General features: G+C 35.5%; 1 protein-coding gene across 1 annotated transcript in view; it reads left to right on the top strand.

Moving 5' to 3' along the window:
• Window positions 1–19,416, top strand: part of PJA2 (praja ring finger ubiquitin ligase 2) — a 79,528-nt gene that overhangs the window by 18,277 nt on the left and 41,835 nt on the right. The window contains exons 2-4 of the mRNA XM_081230859.1: window positions 6,122–6,239; window positions 7,567–7,767; window positions 9,225–10,275. Coding sequence (XP_081086985.1) covers window positions 6,209–6,239; window positions 7,567–7,767; window positions 9,225–10,275 — 1,283 coding nt within the window. The 5' untranslated portion in view covers window positions 6,122–6,208. The remainder of the gene's footprint in view (window positions 1–6,121; window positions 6,240–7,566; window positions 7,768–9,224; window positions 10,276–19,416) is intronic.

Genomic DNA, 19,416 nt, shown 5'->3' with positions numbered 1-19,416 from the left:
ATTGCTACTCCAGCTTTCTTTTGATTTCCATTTGCATGGAATATTTTTTTCCTTCCTCTCATTTTCAGTCTGTATGTGTCCCTAGGTCTGAAGTGGGTCTCTTGTAGACAGCATATATACAGGTCTTGTTTTAGTATCCATTCAGCCCCTCTATGTCTTTTGATTGGAGCATTTAATCCATTTACATTTCAGGTAATTATCGATATGTATGTTCCTATTACGATTTTCTTAATTGTTTTGGGTTTGTTATTGTAGACCTTTTCCTTCTCTTGTGTTTCCTGCCTGTAGAAGTTCCTTTAGTATTTGCTGTAAAGCTTTTTTGTTGGTGCTGAATTCTCTTAGCTTTTGCTTGTGTGTTAAGGTTTTAATTTCTCCATCAAATCTGAATGAGATCTTTGCTGGGTAGAGTAATCTTTGTTGTAGGTTTTTCACTTTCATCACTTTAAATATGTCCTGGCACTCCCTTCTGGCTTGCAAAGTTTCTGCTGATAGATCAGCTGTTAACCTTATGGGGATTCCCTTGTATGTTATTTGTTGCTTTTCCCTTGCTGCTTTCAATATTTTTTCTTTGTATTTAATTTTTTATAGTTTACTTAATATGTGTCTTGGGGTGTTTCTTCTTGGATTTATCCTTTATTGGACTCTCTGCATTTCCTGGACTCGATTGACTATTTCCTCTCCCATGTTAGGGAAGTTTTCAACTATAATTTCTTCAAATATATTCTCAGTCCTTTATTTTTCTCTTCTTCTTCTGGGACCCCTAAAATTCGAATGTTGATGTGTTTAATGTTGTCCCAGAAGTCTCTGAGACTGTCCTCAATTTTTTTCATTATTTTTTCTTTATTCAGCTCTGCAGTAGTTATTTCCACTATTTTATCTTCCAGGTCACTTATCCGTTTTTCTGCCTCAGTTAATCTGCTGTTGATTCCTTTTAGAGAATTTTTAATTTCATTTATTGTGTTGTTCATCATTGTTTGTTTGCTCTTTAATTTTTCCACGTCCTTGTTAAACGGTTCTTGTATTTTCTTCTATTTCCAAGATTTTGAATTATCTTTACTATCATTATTCTGAATTCTCTTTCACATAGATTGCTTATCTCCTCTTCATTTGTTTGGTCTGGTTGGTTTTTACCTTGCTCCTTCATCTGCTGTGTATTTCTCTTCTTCTTTTGCTTACCTTACTTTGTTTGGGGTCTCCTTTTTGCAGGCTGCAGGTTCATAGTTCCCGTTGTTTTTGCTGTCTGCCCCCATTGGGTAAGGCTGGTTCAGTGCGTTATGTAGGCTTCCTAGTGGAGGGGACTGGTGCCTGTGTTCTGCTGAATGAGGCTGGATCTTTTCTTTCTGGTGGGCTGGACTTTGTCAGGTGGTGTGTTTTGTGGTGTCCGTTAACTTATGATTTTAGGCAGCCTCTCTGCTAATGGGTGGGGCTGTGTTCCTGTCTTGCTGGTTGTTTGGCATGGGGTGTCTAGCACTGGAGCTTGCTGGTCGTTGAGTCAAGCTGGGTCTTAGCATTGAGACGGAGATCTCTGGGAGAGCTCTCGCGGATTGATATTACGTGGGGCCCGGAGGTTTCTGGTGGTCCAGTGTCCTGAACTCAGCTCTCCCACCTCAGAGGCTGATGCCTGACACCCGGCTGGAACACCAAGACCTTGGCAGCCACACGGCCAGGTATGTGGGGAGTTTCTTGCCTTTTGGGAAGTCTGAGATCTTCTGCCAGCGTTTAGTAGGTGTTCTGTAGGAGTTGTTCCACATGTAGATGTATTTTTGATGTATTTGTGGGGAGGAAGGTGATCTCGCATCTTAACTCCTCTATCATCTTGAAGGTCTTCTTTTATTACTATTTTAGATTTTTAGTTTTCTGAGTTAGTTCTACTACCACTAGCTTTCATTTAATGTGTGTAAGTATAAGAGTTGGAGTTAGAATATAAGTATTCCCAACTCTTCATCTCTTTTCATTATATTTTCATATTTCCATCAGAGAAAGGAGCACAGAATTGCCATTCATTCATTCATCCCTTTTCTCACAACTGTTTAAATTCGTATCTTGTTAGAGAATGTAAAGACAGTGCATTTAATAGACATAATGCACTTAAAGCAAGGTCTTTATCTTTAAATTCACCACAGTCTTTCAATTCTGCTGTGGGAGGTGTACACCCCATACCCATGCCTTTCCTTGTATTCTTTTGAAGGTTGTTTCCATTGCCTATCTAGAGCTGCTGGTGTACTATACTAGTTAAAATGATAAATGATGATATCTAGGTAAATAACTAGAAGATCTAGAATTAATACTTCCCTGATTAACTCCTTTAATTCTTAGACAGCATATTTATGGAGTTTTTTTGTTTTTTTGTTTTTTTTTTGTTTTTACAATTAGAAAGACGTATGTGAAGATTCCAAAGCATTTGAGATGAATAATCGTCACAAGTAGAGAGGAATCATATGTTACTTATTAAGTGAATAGTACTAACAAAGGAAACGTTTCTTTAGAGAAAACTCAGAATCCAAATGTTCCCAATAAACTTTAGATACAAATTTGGCACTGATGAATTAATCATTTTAATCTTGACACTTTAATCTTTAATCTTAAAGGTCTTTATTCTTTATTATTTATCCTCTCCTCCCTGTTTTGCTTTGTTTTCTCTTTTATACTTCAGAGATAGGAATGAGTTACATTTGTCTACATAGCTGGCCTCAGATAAAATAGAGATAATTAGTGTCTACAGAGAGATTCTAGTCTACATTTTATTCGTAAGACGAGCCACTATTGAAAATTATGATGATGATGATAGAAGAAGAAGGGAATAAGAAAGTGCAAGAAATTTTAAAAATTATTGTAGAGAATATTGGAAGGCTGGAATTTAAAGCAGATGAAAGCTACCGTTCCGTAAATTGAAAATGAGAAAGAAAAGTTTAGAGACAAAGGATTAAGTTACGTGGGCCAAATACAGTGAAAATAGGAAGGAAAAGAAAAAAGGACATCTTTGAGACAATCTAATGAAAGCCTTTAAATTAAAGCAGCCCTACTAGGGCTATGCCATAGAAATTTTTTAAATGGCCTAAGAAAGTCCTTGTGAAATTATAGAATACTGTTTATTAAGAGAACATCCTAATTATTCCGAAGAGAAAAATTGGTTTACCTAGGAAAGGATGAGAAATAAACTGGCAGAACAGTTTCTTAACAGCAACATGGGATGCTTAGAAAACATTGCCTTTTAGAGTTTGTAAAAAATGATTTTGTTTTGACCTATATCCAAAGTGTAAGGGAAAGATGAAAACATTTTGACATGCAAAGACTCAGTGTTTGCCTCCTTACATAAAATTCCTGAAATAATTACTTGAAGATCTTCTAGTAAAGACAAAACAAACAAGTGCACACCCCTTCCCAAAACAAACAAACAAAAGAAAGGAAAACATGGGTTTCAAATCAGGGGACCTAACTCAGAAGTACCATCAAAAGTTAGCACAGAAGTAGTTGGATCTTGAAAACAAGTAGACTAAATTTATATCAGGATGTTGGAGGGCTCCAAAAAGAATCTTTTAGAAGGAAGTGGATTCATGTTGAAGAAAAGTATGATTAAGAAACAGAGCGATTTTCATGATTTTGTACTCTTAACAGCACTCTCTCTTAACAGCACACTCTGATCAGGCATTTATACCCACTGTTCTACCAAAGGTGCCCCGTGTCAAGAACTCCAGTAATCTTCCATGTTGCTAAGTCTAGTGGTCAATTATAGATCCTTGTCGTACTTTACCTTTTAGCAGCATTGGCACAGTGGATCAATTCTTTGGTCTAAAGCACTGTCTTCATTTGACATCCACACTCCTGGATTTTTTCTTTTCTCTCACAAGCCCCTCTCATTGGTCGGTTTTCCTGATACTTCTTTTTCCCTGGCCTCTTAATTTTGGATCATCTCAGGGTTCAGCCCGTGAACTTCTTTCCTTCTCCAAGCCTACTTAGACATCTCTTCCAAGTTCAAGCCCTTTTGAATATTGTCTATATCCTGATAACTCCCAAATTATACTGGCAGTTCAGAATTGTCCAGTGAACTCCAGCATCCTATTTAACATTTCTACTTGAATGTCTAATAGATATCTCAAATTTAACACATCCAGAACTAAACTCAAGATACTTTCTCCAAACCTATGTCTTCCACAAATTTTCCTGTCAGTTAATGGCAACTCTGTTTTTCTAGTTGCCCAGGCTATAAAACTTAGAGTCAACCTCAAATCCTTACCTTCTTTCATAACCTATATCAGAAAACTTTGTTGGCTCTACTTTCACAGTATAGCCAGAATCTGACCATTTCTCACCACCTGTTTTTACTCTGGTCCAAACCACTGTGATCTCTTGTCAGTATTTCCATAGCTTTCTAGCCAGTCTCCCTGCCTTTGACCTTGTTCCCCTTCATCTAAACACAGTAGCCAGAGTGTTCCTTTTAAAACAGAAGTTCTCTTCTCAGAACTGTTTGGTGGTTTTCCCTCTCACTCAAAATAAAACCTACATTTCTTCTATTATCCTGTAAAGACCTATGTAGTCTGTTCCACCTTACTCCCTTCTCCCTAATTAACTTTCTAACCTCATCTGTTACTTTCTCTCTTCCTCATTCCATCCCAGACTTCTTGCTAAGGTAAATTCTGGAAATTCTTACTTCAGGATCTTCTTTTTATTCTGCTGAGAATGTTCTTTCCCTAGGTTTACACATGGCTCTCTCCTCACAGGTGTTTGCTCAAATGATCCCTTCTCAGTGAGGCCTTCCCTAACCACACTACTTTAAACTGCACACCCCTAGCAGCTCTTTATTCTCTGCTCTATTTTGCTCCATAGTATTTATTGTCTAACATATCTTTATTTTTTACTTATTTGTTTAATGTCTATACCCCATACTGCAGTTTTAGGAGGGCAGGAATATTTGTCTATTTTGTTCATTGTTATATCCTCAGCACTGAAAATAGTGCCTGGAATATTGCCTTATTTCAAAGAAAAGACTTTGGGTAAAATACTCATGAACTTAAATCCATGGCCAACCTTTGAGTCTGCCATGTATTATACTGTGAATCTGTGAAGATTCAAGTTAATTGTGGATTATTTTTCTTACTATTAAAACAATATTAATCAGAGCTTGTGTTTTTGCCAGTATGGTAGAATTATTTTCTTGATATTCCTTTACCCTTTAGCTATTGTTAACCATCTGACTTGATTTAGCTATATTAGAACATTACTGTACAACCTTTTGCTGAATTTATAATTTATATGGGAGAATGTGTGTACTTTTATGTATGTTAATTTATAGCTATACATGGCTAGATAGATAACATATACAGTTAAACTAATTTTCAGAACTATCATCTTGTAACAACTTTAAGTTGGTGGTAGGCAGTTTAGCAATAGCTTGTGTTTAAGTAATTAAAGTATTTAATTAAAAAGCTAAGCTCTTGACAAACTTTAAAAAAAGCACAGGTTGCAACTTTTAAAATAGTAAATAAATGGATTAATTTCAAAACAGATGAAGTCATTTTATACTTTGCACAGTAAATTTTAGTTCTTCTAATTTAGAATGGGTTTTTCTTTGGGATTAAAATATCTGAATGGTCAACTGACTTATTGTAAAGAACAAGTGTATCATTTTTATACACATTAATTATTAATTGTCATAAGCCACTATACATTTTTAAAATGTACCACTATACATTTTTAAAATGAAGTTTGTATTCTTAGGGTTAACTTCTTTTAACAATGCCAGGGCTAAAGGAACTTTAGTGCTTGATGGAGAAGCAGATAGTGTGTAGTAGACCCCCAAGCAGTTTGGTCACATACCCCAATCAACACTTCTCCCAGTATATTTGCTTATTTACTTATAAATTATTTGTGTGTTATTATCATTGTCAATCTTAAGGATGATATATACTTAAGGCAAGGTTTTTCAAGAGGAGGTCTAAATCTCTTTCAAATAGCCATGTTCATAGTTTTGAGGTTTTTTGATTGACTTGACAGATCCAATTGTGTTTTTCTCTGTTATTATGGGCTAGCTAAGAACTTCACTAGGAGAAGTAGTATTAGTTTTGCTATTTTTGTTTTGTGCCTGTATTATTAATATTTTGTTTAATCCATGGTTTCTTTGTAGGAATCTCCTGCAGCTTATCCATTGTGTGAGTAAAAACTAAATCACATCCATAATTCCACTGAACTGGGCACACAAAAACTGCCATATATGTCACAGTATACTGAAAAAGAGCCAGCAGGTAAGCAAGATGTCTCTGTCAGTTCCTCTACATTGAGAACTTCATATTTTTCCTTCCAGATTCCTTAAGTACCATACGTGATGTGTGATCATGGTCTTACTTAAGGCTAGTTTCAATCCATGTGTTGAATATTTATAAAGCTTAATTTCTAATTTTTGATACAAAAATGAGTATAAATAGAGACTCATATTTTCTTTCCATACCCCCTTGGCATCTATTGTGCTTTTCACTTTGGAGACTATTCTTTTGGAGGTGTTGTTAAGGGTACTGGTCTGGAGTCAAAATATTGGGTTATTGGACAAGTTTCTTAAATAATTCATTTTAACCCTAGTTTTTTATTCTTTAAAATAAAATACAGTATCCACCTCAACAGGTTTGTGAGGGGATGAAGTAACAATGTAACACTTGGTATCATATATTATAATGTTATAAATACAGGTTTGTTTTTGTGCTTAAAAGCAATTATATTTCTTATTCTAATGCAATAAAACAAAAATGTGTAACTTTTTCATTTATTGACTATTCCGTAAACTGTGAGAAAATATTTTGTTTAGTTCCTGCATAATATATGTAAAACTCAATTGACTAAGCAAACTTTTGCAATATGTATATATGAGATAATGTCCTACTCAGTAAAAGATGCTACTGTTGCTACTATATATCCCTCAGGCATCAGAACTTAGTATTCGAATTGTTCAAATGTTGATGGCTTTTTCTTTTCATACATACCATATGTATACCATTGGTAGTTTTGAAAAGTTTGACTTGGCTCACCACTATTTTCTTTTGGAGAATTTTACCTGACCCTGATCTTTGGGATATATTTTATTGTGGTCCCGTTAGTTCTTTATAATAGTACAGATACCATTTAAAGAAATTACTTGTTACCTTTGACTGGAATTTATTCACTTTTAATGTAATTGAAACCATCGTATCATGTACATGTGAATAATTCACTCAACAAATATGTATTGAGCACTTATACATAAGGTACTTTGATAACTTGGAGAATCATTCTCCAATCCTTAAGGAGCTTTTACAGTCTAGTAATTCGGCAAGTGGAAAAAATTTGGGGTAAGTAACCTTATAAAAATCTGAAATACCTTAAAGGAACCAAACTTTAAAAGATATTTTGGGGGATAAGGGGGTCACGTAACTCTCATAATGTAGTATTTCATGTTTTCTTTTCAAGTATGTTTTATATTACTAGTAAGGGGCATTTGATGTTCAGTAGCATATGATTTGGCAATATATGTTGAAACATCACCCCAAATGTCAGAATAAGAGTCATTGCTGTGCCTCTTTTATTTTTAACTCTGTTTTTCAGCAATGGATCAAGAATCCAGCAAGGCGGCCTGGCCCAAACCAGCAGGAGGATATCAGACAATCACAGGCAGGCGATATGGCAGAAGACATGCATATGTCAGTTTCAAACCGTGTATGACCAGACATGAAAGAAGCTTAGGTAGGGCTGGTGATGACTATGAAGTGTTGGAACTAGATGATGTTCCAAAAGAAAATTCCTCAGGTATGCAACATGGGATTATTTAAAAGCTATTAATAACCATGTAAAAATTGATCTTGTAATATTTGAAATAGTGAGTGGGTTTTATGTGTGTCTCTGAGTGTAAATGCTATACATTTCCTATCAAGAAATTCATTTCCAAATTTTCTATTAACTTAATAGTGTATACATTTAAACATAGAAAAAGATAGAATGTGCCCAATCATTAAACTATAACTACATTGTCATGGCAGTGGTTACGTGTTGTCACATCCTTCAGCCAGAGGAAATCTTCATCTTTCAATCCAAAAAAATTTTTAATGTGAACTGAGTATATTTTTCCCTGCATATTACATTTAAATAGCTTTTTGTTGTTTTATTTGTATCTCAATAATTTAACTTGGTTAAGTTGATTCTTTTAGAATCATATAAAATATAAATGTCAAGTAATATATAGTTATTTAATTAAAATTTCCTAATTATTCATTAGTTTGAAAAAGTATTTTGCAGGTATCCATGTACTATAACTACACATTTTTGGACTGGAATGTCATCTTCCTCTTGTCCTGAGCAAACTTGATAATTCTAGGTTATTTTTTTTACTGTCATTTATATACAAGAATCTGAATTATTAGCTAAGGTCATTCTGTTAAAGCAGCCTTTTTGTGATATGACAAGACTTCCCTTCAGTTATTTATAAATTTTTGTTCCAACAGGTCTTAGCATCTTCATTTTTTGTTATTACATTAGTGGTGGTAAAAGATACTCATGTTTAAAGTAATTTGTAGAGTAGATAGGATTTTACTCTTGTCTCAGAATTCTGACAAACTATGACAACGAGAATCAACATATTGACTCTTTTGTTGTTTTTCACTGATAGCTGTAACATAGTTAAAGTTAACTCATTCTAGATATATTTTAACAATTCATTTTGGGGATAGAAATCTAATATTATGTATCTAGGGACTGAGATATAATCTTCTACACTGACATAAAACACAGTAGAGTCTCATTTCTGTTAGATCTATATATAGCCTGTTCTTATATCTATTATAACCACCTTTTAAAAAATCTACATGTAATAAAGTAATTTAAGTCTGAATTGCACAGTCCAACAACTGGGAAGGCAGATTGGTTACCCTGTGACTTCACTTATGCCTCTCATTGTTAGTCTCTCATTAGCCTCTCTTTTAAATGTCTTTTACAGAATGTTTTAGGTATTAGGATTTAGGTGAAAAACCTACAGAAGACATCTGAGGGAGAGGATATTAAGAGGCTGCACAGTGGCATAAATGAACTCATAGGGTAACCAGTCTGCCCTCCCAGTTAAGTTAGGGAGCCTAGAAGCACCTGTCAGAGAAATTCACTCATATTCTCAAATAAGTAATAATTGGTATGATTTCTAGTTAAAGAGTCATTATTAAATAAAACATTATCTAAATTAATCCCTCTAAATATGTTTTCTTTTGTTCCCTATGAAGGTTCCTGTCCATTGGATCAAGTTCATTCTTCTTTACCCAATTATCCTTTATTTGAAAAAACTGAAGCAGAAATTCCCATTTGTGATACAGCATTGAATCAAACCGTTGAGAGCAGTCCATCCTTTGCTGCAGTACATCATAGCAAGGAAGGCAGGGAGACCTTAGGAAGCAGTACAGATCTTCACAATCATTCTGAGGGAGAATATACTTCAGGAGTTTGTAATGCTTCAAGTGTCCAAAATGGAATTACATTGGTTCATACTGACTCTTATGATCCAGATGGCAGACACGGAGAGGATAATGACCGTCATCAGCTCTCTGCATACGTTGTGGAAGGTGGTAGATATCAGGAAGCATTGGGCAATACAGTGTTTGAGTTGGAAAATGGAGAGGTAGAGGCATACACTGGTCTTTCACCAACAGTTCCCTCTTTTAACTGTGAATTAAGAGATGAGTTTGAAGAGGTAGATTCAGCACCTTTATTGAAAAGTTCAACTGGTGATACTGAGTTTGTCAATCAGAACAATCAGGAATTTCAGAGGTCCTCTTCTGAGGATGAAGTGGTTAGAAAGAAACAACAAAATAATACTAGCCAGGAGAGACAGAGAGAAAATTCAGTTGAAGATTCAGCCTATGCTCCCAGGCATATTTGCAGTGAGCAAAATACCAGTGATAGGGGCAAAAACCAGGGAAGTTCTCCTGAACAGGTAGTGAGGCCCAAAGTTAGGAAACTGATAAGTTCAAGCCAGGTGGACCAAGAAACAGGTTTTAATAGGCATGAGGCTAAACAAAGAAGTGTTCAGAGGTGGAGAGAGGCTTTGGAAGTTGAGGAAAATGGCTCAGATGACCTCTTAATAAAATGTGATGACTATGATGGAGAACATGATTGTATGTTCTTGGATCTGCCTTTCGCAAGAGTTACACAGAGGGAAACAGAAGATAACCAAATAACACCAGAAAATGGAGCCACAGGAAGGCAAGAAGTTGTGGATAACACGTTTTGGAATGGCTGTGGAGATTATTACCAACTGTATGACAAAGATGAAGATAGGTAAGGTTTCGTGCTGTGCTTTGTGAGATGGTTTAGTGAGCAAAGGTTTATTTCTAGTACCATGATATGTGGTGGATGGGCTGTCTGACATGGTCAGGGAATTAGATATTTTGACTTATCAAATCTTCTTATTTACTGAGTGGTAACCATACATGTAAACTGGTTAGTTTTTCACAGAAACTCTCTTTGAGGGATTTCAGGAGTTTACAGAAATTATAAGTTCAGGTAATGGTTATTCATTATTATAAAAAGATAGAGCTACTAATTATTTCAGTTCATGGTATTTCAGTTAATAAAATGCAAGGTAAACATTGTATTGTATTTTAAAAAATTTCTAAGCCAGTCTGGGTTTAAAAAGTGATTAAAGCCACAGAAAATTTTGATTGGTAATATTGCATTAACTTTGCCAGTATTTACTAATATCACCTGTTTATTCTTCCTGTTGCTGTTCCTGTCACTGTTTATTTTTTACTTATTTTTGTTTAGCATTTAATTTTCATTAACAACTTTATGTGGTACATTCTATTATTTTCTGCATTTGTAGATGAAACTGAGGCATAAGAGCACTTACTAACTTCCTAAGGTCACAAAGCTAGTAAAAGGTGGAGCTGGAATTTGATTATCTACTTACTGACTAACTCCAGGCTCTGTGTTCTTCACTATAATTTACTATTTTCAAGAGAACATATAACTTTTCTTATAATAAGCATTCTGATTCCTCTTACATAGATTCCTTTTTTTCCAAACTGTAGGACAACAGAAAGAACAGAGAAATGGAGAATTTCTTTGTCCAACTGCTGACTTTTCATTACCTCAGAGTCACTTTCACCTATCCTTTTAAGCTAGTGGGAACCCTTGCCATGCTCCATTACAGTTCAATTTCAAGATTTTATTAATTTAAATAAATAGTTGTTTTTGTTTGTTTGTTTGTTTTTGCGGTACCCGGGCCTCTCACTGTTGTGGCCTCTCCCGTTGCGGAGCACAGGCTCCGGACGCGCAGGCTCAGTGGCCATGGCTCACGGACCCAGCTGCTCCGCGGCACGTGGGATCCTCCCGGACCGGGGCACGAACCCATGTCCCCTGCATCGGCAGGCGGACCCTCAACCACTGTGCCACCAGGGAAGCCCCAGAAATAGTTTTTTTTAACTAGAAAGTACTATAAAGGAAGAAATTTATCCTTTTGAATATGAATGCATTTTATATATTTTACTTCATATCATAAAGTTAATAAAATCTTTGATTTTCATTGGATGTATGAATTAAGCTTCCGTAGTATAGTATAAGTAACTTGTAGAAACAATTTAAAATACTTCTACTGCTATCTTGAAGTTTGTAAACTTCAAGGGTTAGCAGACAATATTTATGTAACCTACTATTTTCTAAGCTAAGAATAAAGTTAGTTAAGAACTTTTGCCTGGGACTTCCCTGGCAATCCAGTGATTAGGATGCTGCACTTCTACTGCAGGGGGCACAGGTTCTATCCCTGGCTGGGGAACTAAGATTTTGTATGCCATGTGGTGCGGCCAATTAAAAAAAGAAAAAAAAAAGAACTTGTGCCTGATTTATTTCTGTTTTTCAGTTTATGTCCACAGTCTTTTATCCAAAATCAGCAAAGTTCTAAAAACAGAAATTGACAACAAAACTTGACCTAATATTAACTTACTTGATGGTAGATCTAGATCTAAATTAAAACGAGGACTATTTTCAAGTATTCATACTTTTTGCTACAGAAATATGAAAGTGTTTGATTTCTGGGTGCTGGCTTAGACCCTAGTGAGAATTGTTAAATAGTATTTCTAAGCATTTTTTACTACATTTTGCTTTTTTGAAGAAAATCATTTAATTTGGCTGTGCTTTCTCCATTATAGACACTAATCAAAAATAAAAGCTTCTTTTGTTTGCTTTTTATAGTTAGGCCTGATGTCATCTAATGAAGTTGATGAAATACTTACACTGTTTTCCAACCTCACGAAAAAGGGTAGTTTTCTTGGCTCTTGGTTTTTTAAATTTTAATTAATTAATTAATTAATTTTTCTTTAACATCTTTATTGGAGTATAATTGCTTTACAATGGTATGTTAGTTTCTGCTTTATAACAAAATGAATCAGTTATACATATATACATATCCCCATATCTCTTCCCTCTTGTGTCTCCCTCCCACCCTCCCTATCCCACCCCCTAGGTGGTCACAAAGCACCGAGCTGATCTACCTGTGCTCTGCAGCTGCTTCCCACTAGTTATCTGTTTTACATTTGGTAGTGTATATATGTCCATGCCACTCTCTCACTTCGTCCCAGTTTACCCTTCCCCCTCCCCGTATCCTCAAGTCCATTCTCTAGTAGGTCTGCGTCTTTATTCCCGTCTTGCCCCTAGGTTCTTCATGACCATTTTTTATTTGTTTTTTAGATTCCATATATATGTGTTAGCATACGGTATTTGTTTTTCTCTTTCTGACTTCACTCCGTATGACAGACTCTAGGTCCATCCACCTCACTACAAATAACTCAATTTCGTTTCTTTTTATGGCTGAGTAATATTCCATTGTATGTATGTGCCACATCTTCTTTATCCATTCATCTGTCGATGGACACTTAGGTTGCTTCCATGTCCTGGCTATTGTAAATAGACCTGCAGTGAACATTGTGGTACATGACTCTTTTTGAATTATGGTTTTCTCAGGGTATATGCCCAGTAGTGGGATTGCTGGGTCATATGGTAGTTCTATTTTTAGTTTTTTAAGGAACGTCCATACTGTTCTCCATAGTGGTTGTGTCAATTTACATTCCCATCAACAGTGCAACAGGGTTCCCTTTTCTCCACACCCTCTCCAGCATAATATTGTTTGTAGATTTTTTTATGATGGCCATTCTGACTGGTGTGAGATGATATCTCATTATAGTTTTGATTTGCATTTCTCTAATGATTAATGATGTTGAGCTTTCTTTCATGTGTTTGTTGGCAATCTGTATATCTTCTTTGGAGAAATGTCTATTTAGGTCTTCTGCCCATTTTTGGATTGGGTTGTTTGTTTTTTTAATATTGAGATGCATGAGCTGCTTGTAAATTTTGGAGATTAATCCTCTGTCATTTGCTTCATTTGCAAATATTTTCTCCCATTCTGAGGGTTGTCTTTTCATCTTGTTTATGGTTTCCTTTGCTGTGCAAAAGCTTTTAAGTTTCATTAGGTCCCATTTGTTTATTTTTGGTTTTATTTCCATTTCTCTAGGAGATGGGTCAAAAAGGATCTTGCTGTGATTTATGTCACAGAGTGTTCTGCCTGTGTTTTCCTCTAAGAGTTTGATAGGGTTTGCCCTTACATTTAGGTCTTTAATCCATTTTGAGTTTATTTTTGTGTATGGTGTTAGGGAGTGTTCTAATTTCATTCTTTTACATATAGCTGTCCAGTTTTCCCAACACCACTTATTGAAGAGGCTGTCTTTTCTCCATTGTATATTCTTGCCTCCTTTATCAAAGATAAGGTGACCATATGTGCGTGGGTTTATCTCCCGGCTTTCTATCCTGTTCCATTGATCTATATTTCTGTTTTTGTGCCAGTACCATACTGTCTTGATGACTGTAGCTTTGTAGTGTAGTCTGAAATCAGGGAGCCTGATTCCTCCAGCTCCGTTTTTCTTTCTCAAGATTGCTTTGGCTATTCGGGGTCTTTTGTGTTTCTGTACAAATTGTGAAATTTTTTTTCTAGTTCTGTGAAAAATTCCAGTGGTAGACTGCTTTGGGTAGTAGATTCATTTTCATAATGTTGATTCTTCCAATCCAAGAGCATGGGATATCTCTCTATCTGTTTGTATCATCTTTAATTTCTTTCATCAGTGTCTTATAATTTTCTGCATACAGGTCTTTTGTCTCCTTAGGTAGGTTTATTCCTAGATATTTTATTCTTTTTGTTGCAGTGGTAAATGGTAGTGTTTTCAGCTCTTGGTTTTTAAATTGATTTTTGTTGTTGTTGTCGTTAATAGTAGTGTTGTTTTGTTTGCCTAGAATGATTCTGGACTTTTAAGGGTTATAGGGTATTGTTTTAGTATATTTCTTTATAAGTTTTTTCCTTGAGTGATAATGTCAGTACTCTGAAAAATGACAGATTTTTATAAACAGAATATACAGATGAGAAAAACACTTACAGTTAATAGAAACTTTTTTTTCTTTTGACTTTTTAGTAATATGTTGACTTATAGAACCTGTGGTTGGGTGTACTTAAATGATGGAACTAATTTTAGAGTATTCTTTAAGACACATTGAAATGCCAGAAACACTTACTGTTTTGTTTTTGTTTGTTTGTTTTTTAAGGCTCTCATCAAGGATAATGATTCTACCTAGGATTCTGCTTATATATGCATCTGTAAGCCTTAAGATATATTTTAGGACCTCATCAATAGTCTGTACAATCTTGGGGAGTAATTCTATTTCTGTGCTACTGTTTCCAGTTCCTCTACCCTTACTCTCTGCAAAAGATCACCGTTCCAGAATGCCTTTTAATATGGCGCCATATAAATGTTGAAATTTCGTAGCTGTACACTCCTGTTTAGTTTCATTTTTGCCACTTGTTCATCTTCCTAACGTTTTACTGTAGTTCTGCTAAGTTCTGGTATTTGCAGATTGGAGAAATGGGGAAACACAGTGACTCTCCCACCAGTACCTTGAGAAGGAAAGTATAAATAGCTTCTGCTTTGAGTCTGTGAGGGATTTTTGCATTTTCTCTGCTTTGTAAAACTTGTAAATGATACACTTGAAGAGTTTTCTTGTCATGTTAGTATTATAATAGCTACAAATAGAACTGTCTTATAAAGAACATAAACAAAAATTTACTGTGACATTTCAAGGTATAGGAATTTTTGGCCACTTAAAAAGTATATAGTTTATTTTTTACAAGTAGAAAAATATTTTAATGAATGTATGGCCTGATTCCCTGAAAAATTTTAAATGATCACTTAATCATATCTGAAACATTGCACTTTATGGGATAAGCATTGTAGCTGGTTGCATTGCTCTGAGCTGTTTGACGAGAACTGAACGCCACCTTATTAAATTACAACTGCAAGGGGAATTTTAACAGGCAGCATATAATTACTAGACTTGGAATTAGACCGGCGAGTTAGGTTAATACCCTGCTCTTTTGAAATATACCCTGAGAACTTTAATAACTGTTTGAGGACAAGATCTTGAGTTTAAAAGAACCTTTCAGCCATGCCAGCACATTTTAACCTTAGGCCTAATTGTTCTGAAGAGAGGTGTGCTATCTCCTGACCACTTCTTATAGTACTTGAGGTTTTTTGGCAGAGTTTTTGTCCCCTAGGCCTTAACCTTGCTTAAAAGGTAAAAAACCTTACCAAAGATAAAAATGTCAGGACAACTTTTTTGTTGTTGGTGATGAGTTTGGGAGAATAAAAGGAATATTGGTTATTTAGTTGATTACGATTTGATATACTTAAAAAGGATTTATTGAAATCCTCCCAGGGGTCACATTTTGTTTCAGGTACTCCGTAAATACAAATAATAATGATTCCTGTTGCCTTGGTGTTCACCAGCCTTATGAGGAAGACAGAATATACAGATAATTATCATGAGGCTAAATTAAGCTCCTTTCCTCTCCTGTATGTTTGCAGAAAGCCATGAAGAAAGCTCTTCTGATCTCACTATTTCCCAACAAGTAAAACATCTATGAACAGCCAAAACAAAGATCTTTAAGCACATGCTCTAATATTTTAGGAAAACTTTATATCTGTTTCCAAGTTCATAGAAGTTTAAAAGGAGTAAATTGGGGATAAATAACTTTTCCTCAGGCATGCTAGGGAGTCATAGATTACAATATTTTGATATTAGGGGAAAAGATCAGAAAGTTGTAAAAGGCAGGCACAATTCAAAAAGAAAAACCAGGGGCTTTCCCGGTGGCGCAGTGGTTGAGAGTCTGCCTGCCGATGCAGGGGACATGGGTTCGTGCCCCAGTCTGGGAAGATCCCACATGCCGCGGAGCGGCTGGGCCCGTGAGCCATGGCCGCTGAGCCTGCGCGTCCGGAGCCTGTGCTCCGCAACGGGAGAGGCCACAACAGTGAGAGGCCCGCGTACCGCAAAAAAATTAAAAAAGAAAAAGAAAAACCAGGGACTTCCCTGGAACTCCCATGGTACTGCCAAGGGCTCAGGTCCGATCCCTGGTCAGGGAACTAAGGTCCCACAACCTGCGTGGCACAGCCAAAAAAACAAACCATTTGGGCCTTATTTACAAAATTAAGTAGACATAGATTTGAACAGCTTCCATTTGTATTATTTTATTACAACATAGTTAGGTGTTAGTACTAGTAAAAAGTCCCAAACTGTTAGATTATGTTTAGTATACTATTTTGGAAAATGCAGAGAATTATATAATATGTTTTAATATAATTTCCTTCCAGAGTATTTTCAATAAAATTCAAAAAGTGTTTTTGATCCACAGCTGGTCAGATAAGAAAATTATCTAAAATTTCACTCTTCCCTAGCTCCTATATAGTTGAGTTTTTGTGGATGTGATAAATATCAAAGAAGACAAACCAATTCCTTGGGGGACTTAGGGAATAAGAGGTTGCTTTCGGTTGGTTTTACTTCTGTATCTTATTTCTACCTAGATTTGTACATAAAATGTTTTGTCTAGAAACCACATATAATCTTATTTACGTGAAAAAGGTTTTTCAATTCACAGTTGGATCTGTAAAGAGTGTAATACTTGAGTAAGTTATAGTTTTTTGCTCTTGCATATAGCTCTAAATGTTAATGGGAGACAGTACTAATGAAAAACCATATAAAAGTCACAGTGGTATTTTAGTTTTTACTTTGAAAAATTTTAAATGTTTAACTCATACGCTTTTATAATCAAGAACAAATGTGTCCTCGCTAGTCCATGACCATTTTGTGTCCTGTTTGTTCTGTTGCTTGTTCTCCTTGAAAAGTTACTTTAAAATCTTTTCTCTTTTTGCTTTTAGTTCCTTATATTCCTGTCATTCTTAGTGGATAACTTTGTCTCTGCTTTCCTGGAGATACTGAAATAATCAAATGTGAACTTTCTTGTTTTCCTCTCCTCTATCAGAATACATATTAACATACTAACATGTTAGAATATGTTGGTATTGGTTCCTGTTTTAAATTTCTTCTTCAATGAAGAGAGCTGACTTTTCTCATTCTGTGCCTGCAGTCATATCTGACACCTTACATATCTGTTACCTTTACTCCTGGGTTCCTTCTCTAAATTTTCTAAATCCTGGGGGCAGCCTTCATTGATCTTGCTCCCTCTTTTAACTACTTGCCTGTTTATATTTTCTCTTCCACTGCTGAATTTTCAGAATAAATGTTCCACATCCACTGCTTCTGTTCCTTCACGTTCCACTATTATTAAATGCCTCAAAATCTAACTCCCTGTATTATTTCTATATTCTCCCATGTTAACAGTGACCTCCCAATTTCCATAGCCAATTGATTTTTTTCTCTACCCATTTTCTTTGACTTCAGCGCTACCATTGAGCTGTTTGCTCACCCTTTTCTGCTCCATGGTTTCTCTTCCATTGACCTATGTTCGATGCTTCTTTGCTGCATCTTCTTTGGGGTCTGCAAACTTTTTTTAAAAGGTTGACCAGATAGTAAATATTTTAGGCTTTGTGGACTAAAGGGCAACATTGAGGATATTATTTGGATACTTGTATGACCATTTTAAAACGAGAAAAACATCCTTAGCTTCCGGTCCACTAAATAACAGACAGGTGGCCGGATTTGGCTTCTGCTCCAGGGCATAATTTGCTGACCTCTTGTATAAAGCTGCTGGGTGACCAGGAGGCTGATACTGCTATTCAGTAAGACAGACCAGAGGATGTCAAGTAGATTTTCTTTGGTAGAGAAAAGAGGAAAATGGTGGTGTGCTGGTAGGAAATCCAAATGAAATTTCTAAGCAAACAGCTTATATAATGAAAGAAGTAACTACCTTTATTAAATGTTTACCATTTTCCAAAAATTGTGCAAAATATTTTATCTGTGGTATTCATTTAAACAGTACTGTAGACCTGAAAAGTAAATATTAATATCCTCATTTTACAGATGAGGAAAAGTGAGCTCAGGGAAGTTCATTCATTGCCCAGGCTTGTACTAGTAAGTATTGAGCAGATCCTAACCTAAACTCTATCAGACTTCAAAGCTTGCTCTTGCCATTGTGGTGTTCCACTGCCATGGTGAAAAAGGCGATCATATGTTGTAGATGGAACTTTCACCTGGTGTTAAATGTAGTATTTTGTTTCTTCAGTAAAGAAATTGCCTGTGGTAGGTTTTTTGTTTTTCATAGTAAAAAATCTTAGCCATCGATTCATAGTTTCCTCTGACTAGCCCTCTGAGCCAGTTTGGACTTTTAGAGCTACAAATTATTAATAGACATTAAGTTTGAAATTTGTCATAGATAATAACGTGCAGAATGAAATATTAATAAGAAATTATTGATATATTACTTTCTATCACTTATATCACAAATGTGTATTAATTTCTGGGGAATGTACTTTAAAGATGATTAATTGTTGGCCCTTTTTAAATAAACTGATATCACTGAAAGTTGTCTATGTAAAGTCGTTCGATAACACAGTCTTAGTTAACTTCCAAGAGCTTACAGGTACTTCACAATTCAGACAGATCTCCTTAGATGCTTTGCTGGGAAAAGGAACTGTGATTTTGCACTTAGAAAAATACCTTTAAATGCAGTGTTAAAGAAGCAGCTGCACTTCAGTGGTTTAGACTGAACGAATAAGAAGGCTAGTCCATGAATTAATTGAAAAACAAAAGAAGCAGTGTTGTAGAGGAAGGTATTGAAAGAGTGATCTGGTCCTGAAATGGGAAAAAAGGTGAAGTGATTGTGAAGACATTCTTGGTGGTGGGAGGAATAGTTGTGATGAAAATTCGTATATGGGGGACAGCATTTGGAATAGAGCATATTGGAAGGAAAGAGTTGGATGTAAGGATGTACTCATAACGGGGATCAGATGTAGTAAATCATAAGTGCCATTCGAAGTTCAAACTTTTTTTTTTCGGTAGGCCAGTATTTTTTAAAGAGGGTAAAATATATTAAGTGGCACACAGACAAGTGTTTTTAATTTTTATCATTATATATTTATATTAGTGTGAATC

The sequence above is a fragment of the Mesoplodon bidens genome, assembly GCF_964165515.1.
Source record: "Mesoplodon bidens genome assembly, chromosome: 4".
Taxonomy (NCBI): Eukaryota; Metazoa; Chordata; class Mammalia; order Artiodactyla; family Ziphiidae; genus Mesoplodon; species Mesoplodon bidens.
Note: the sequence above shows the minus strand (reverse complement) of the source record. Positions and strands in the feature narration are given on the sequence as shown.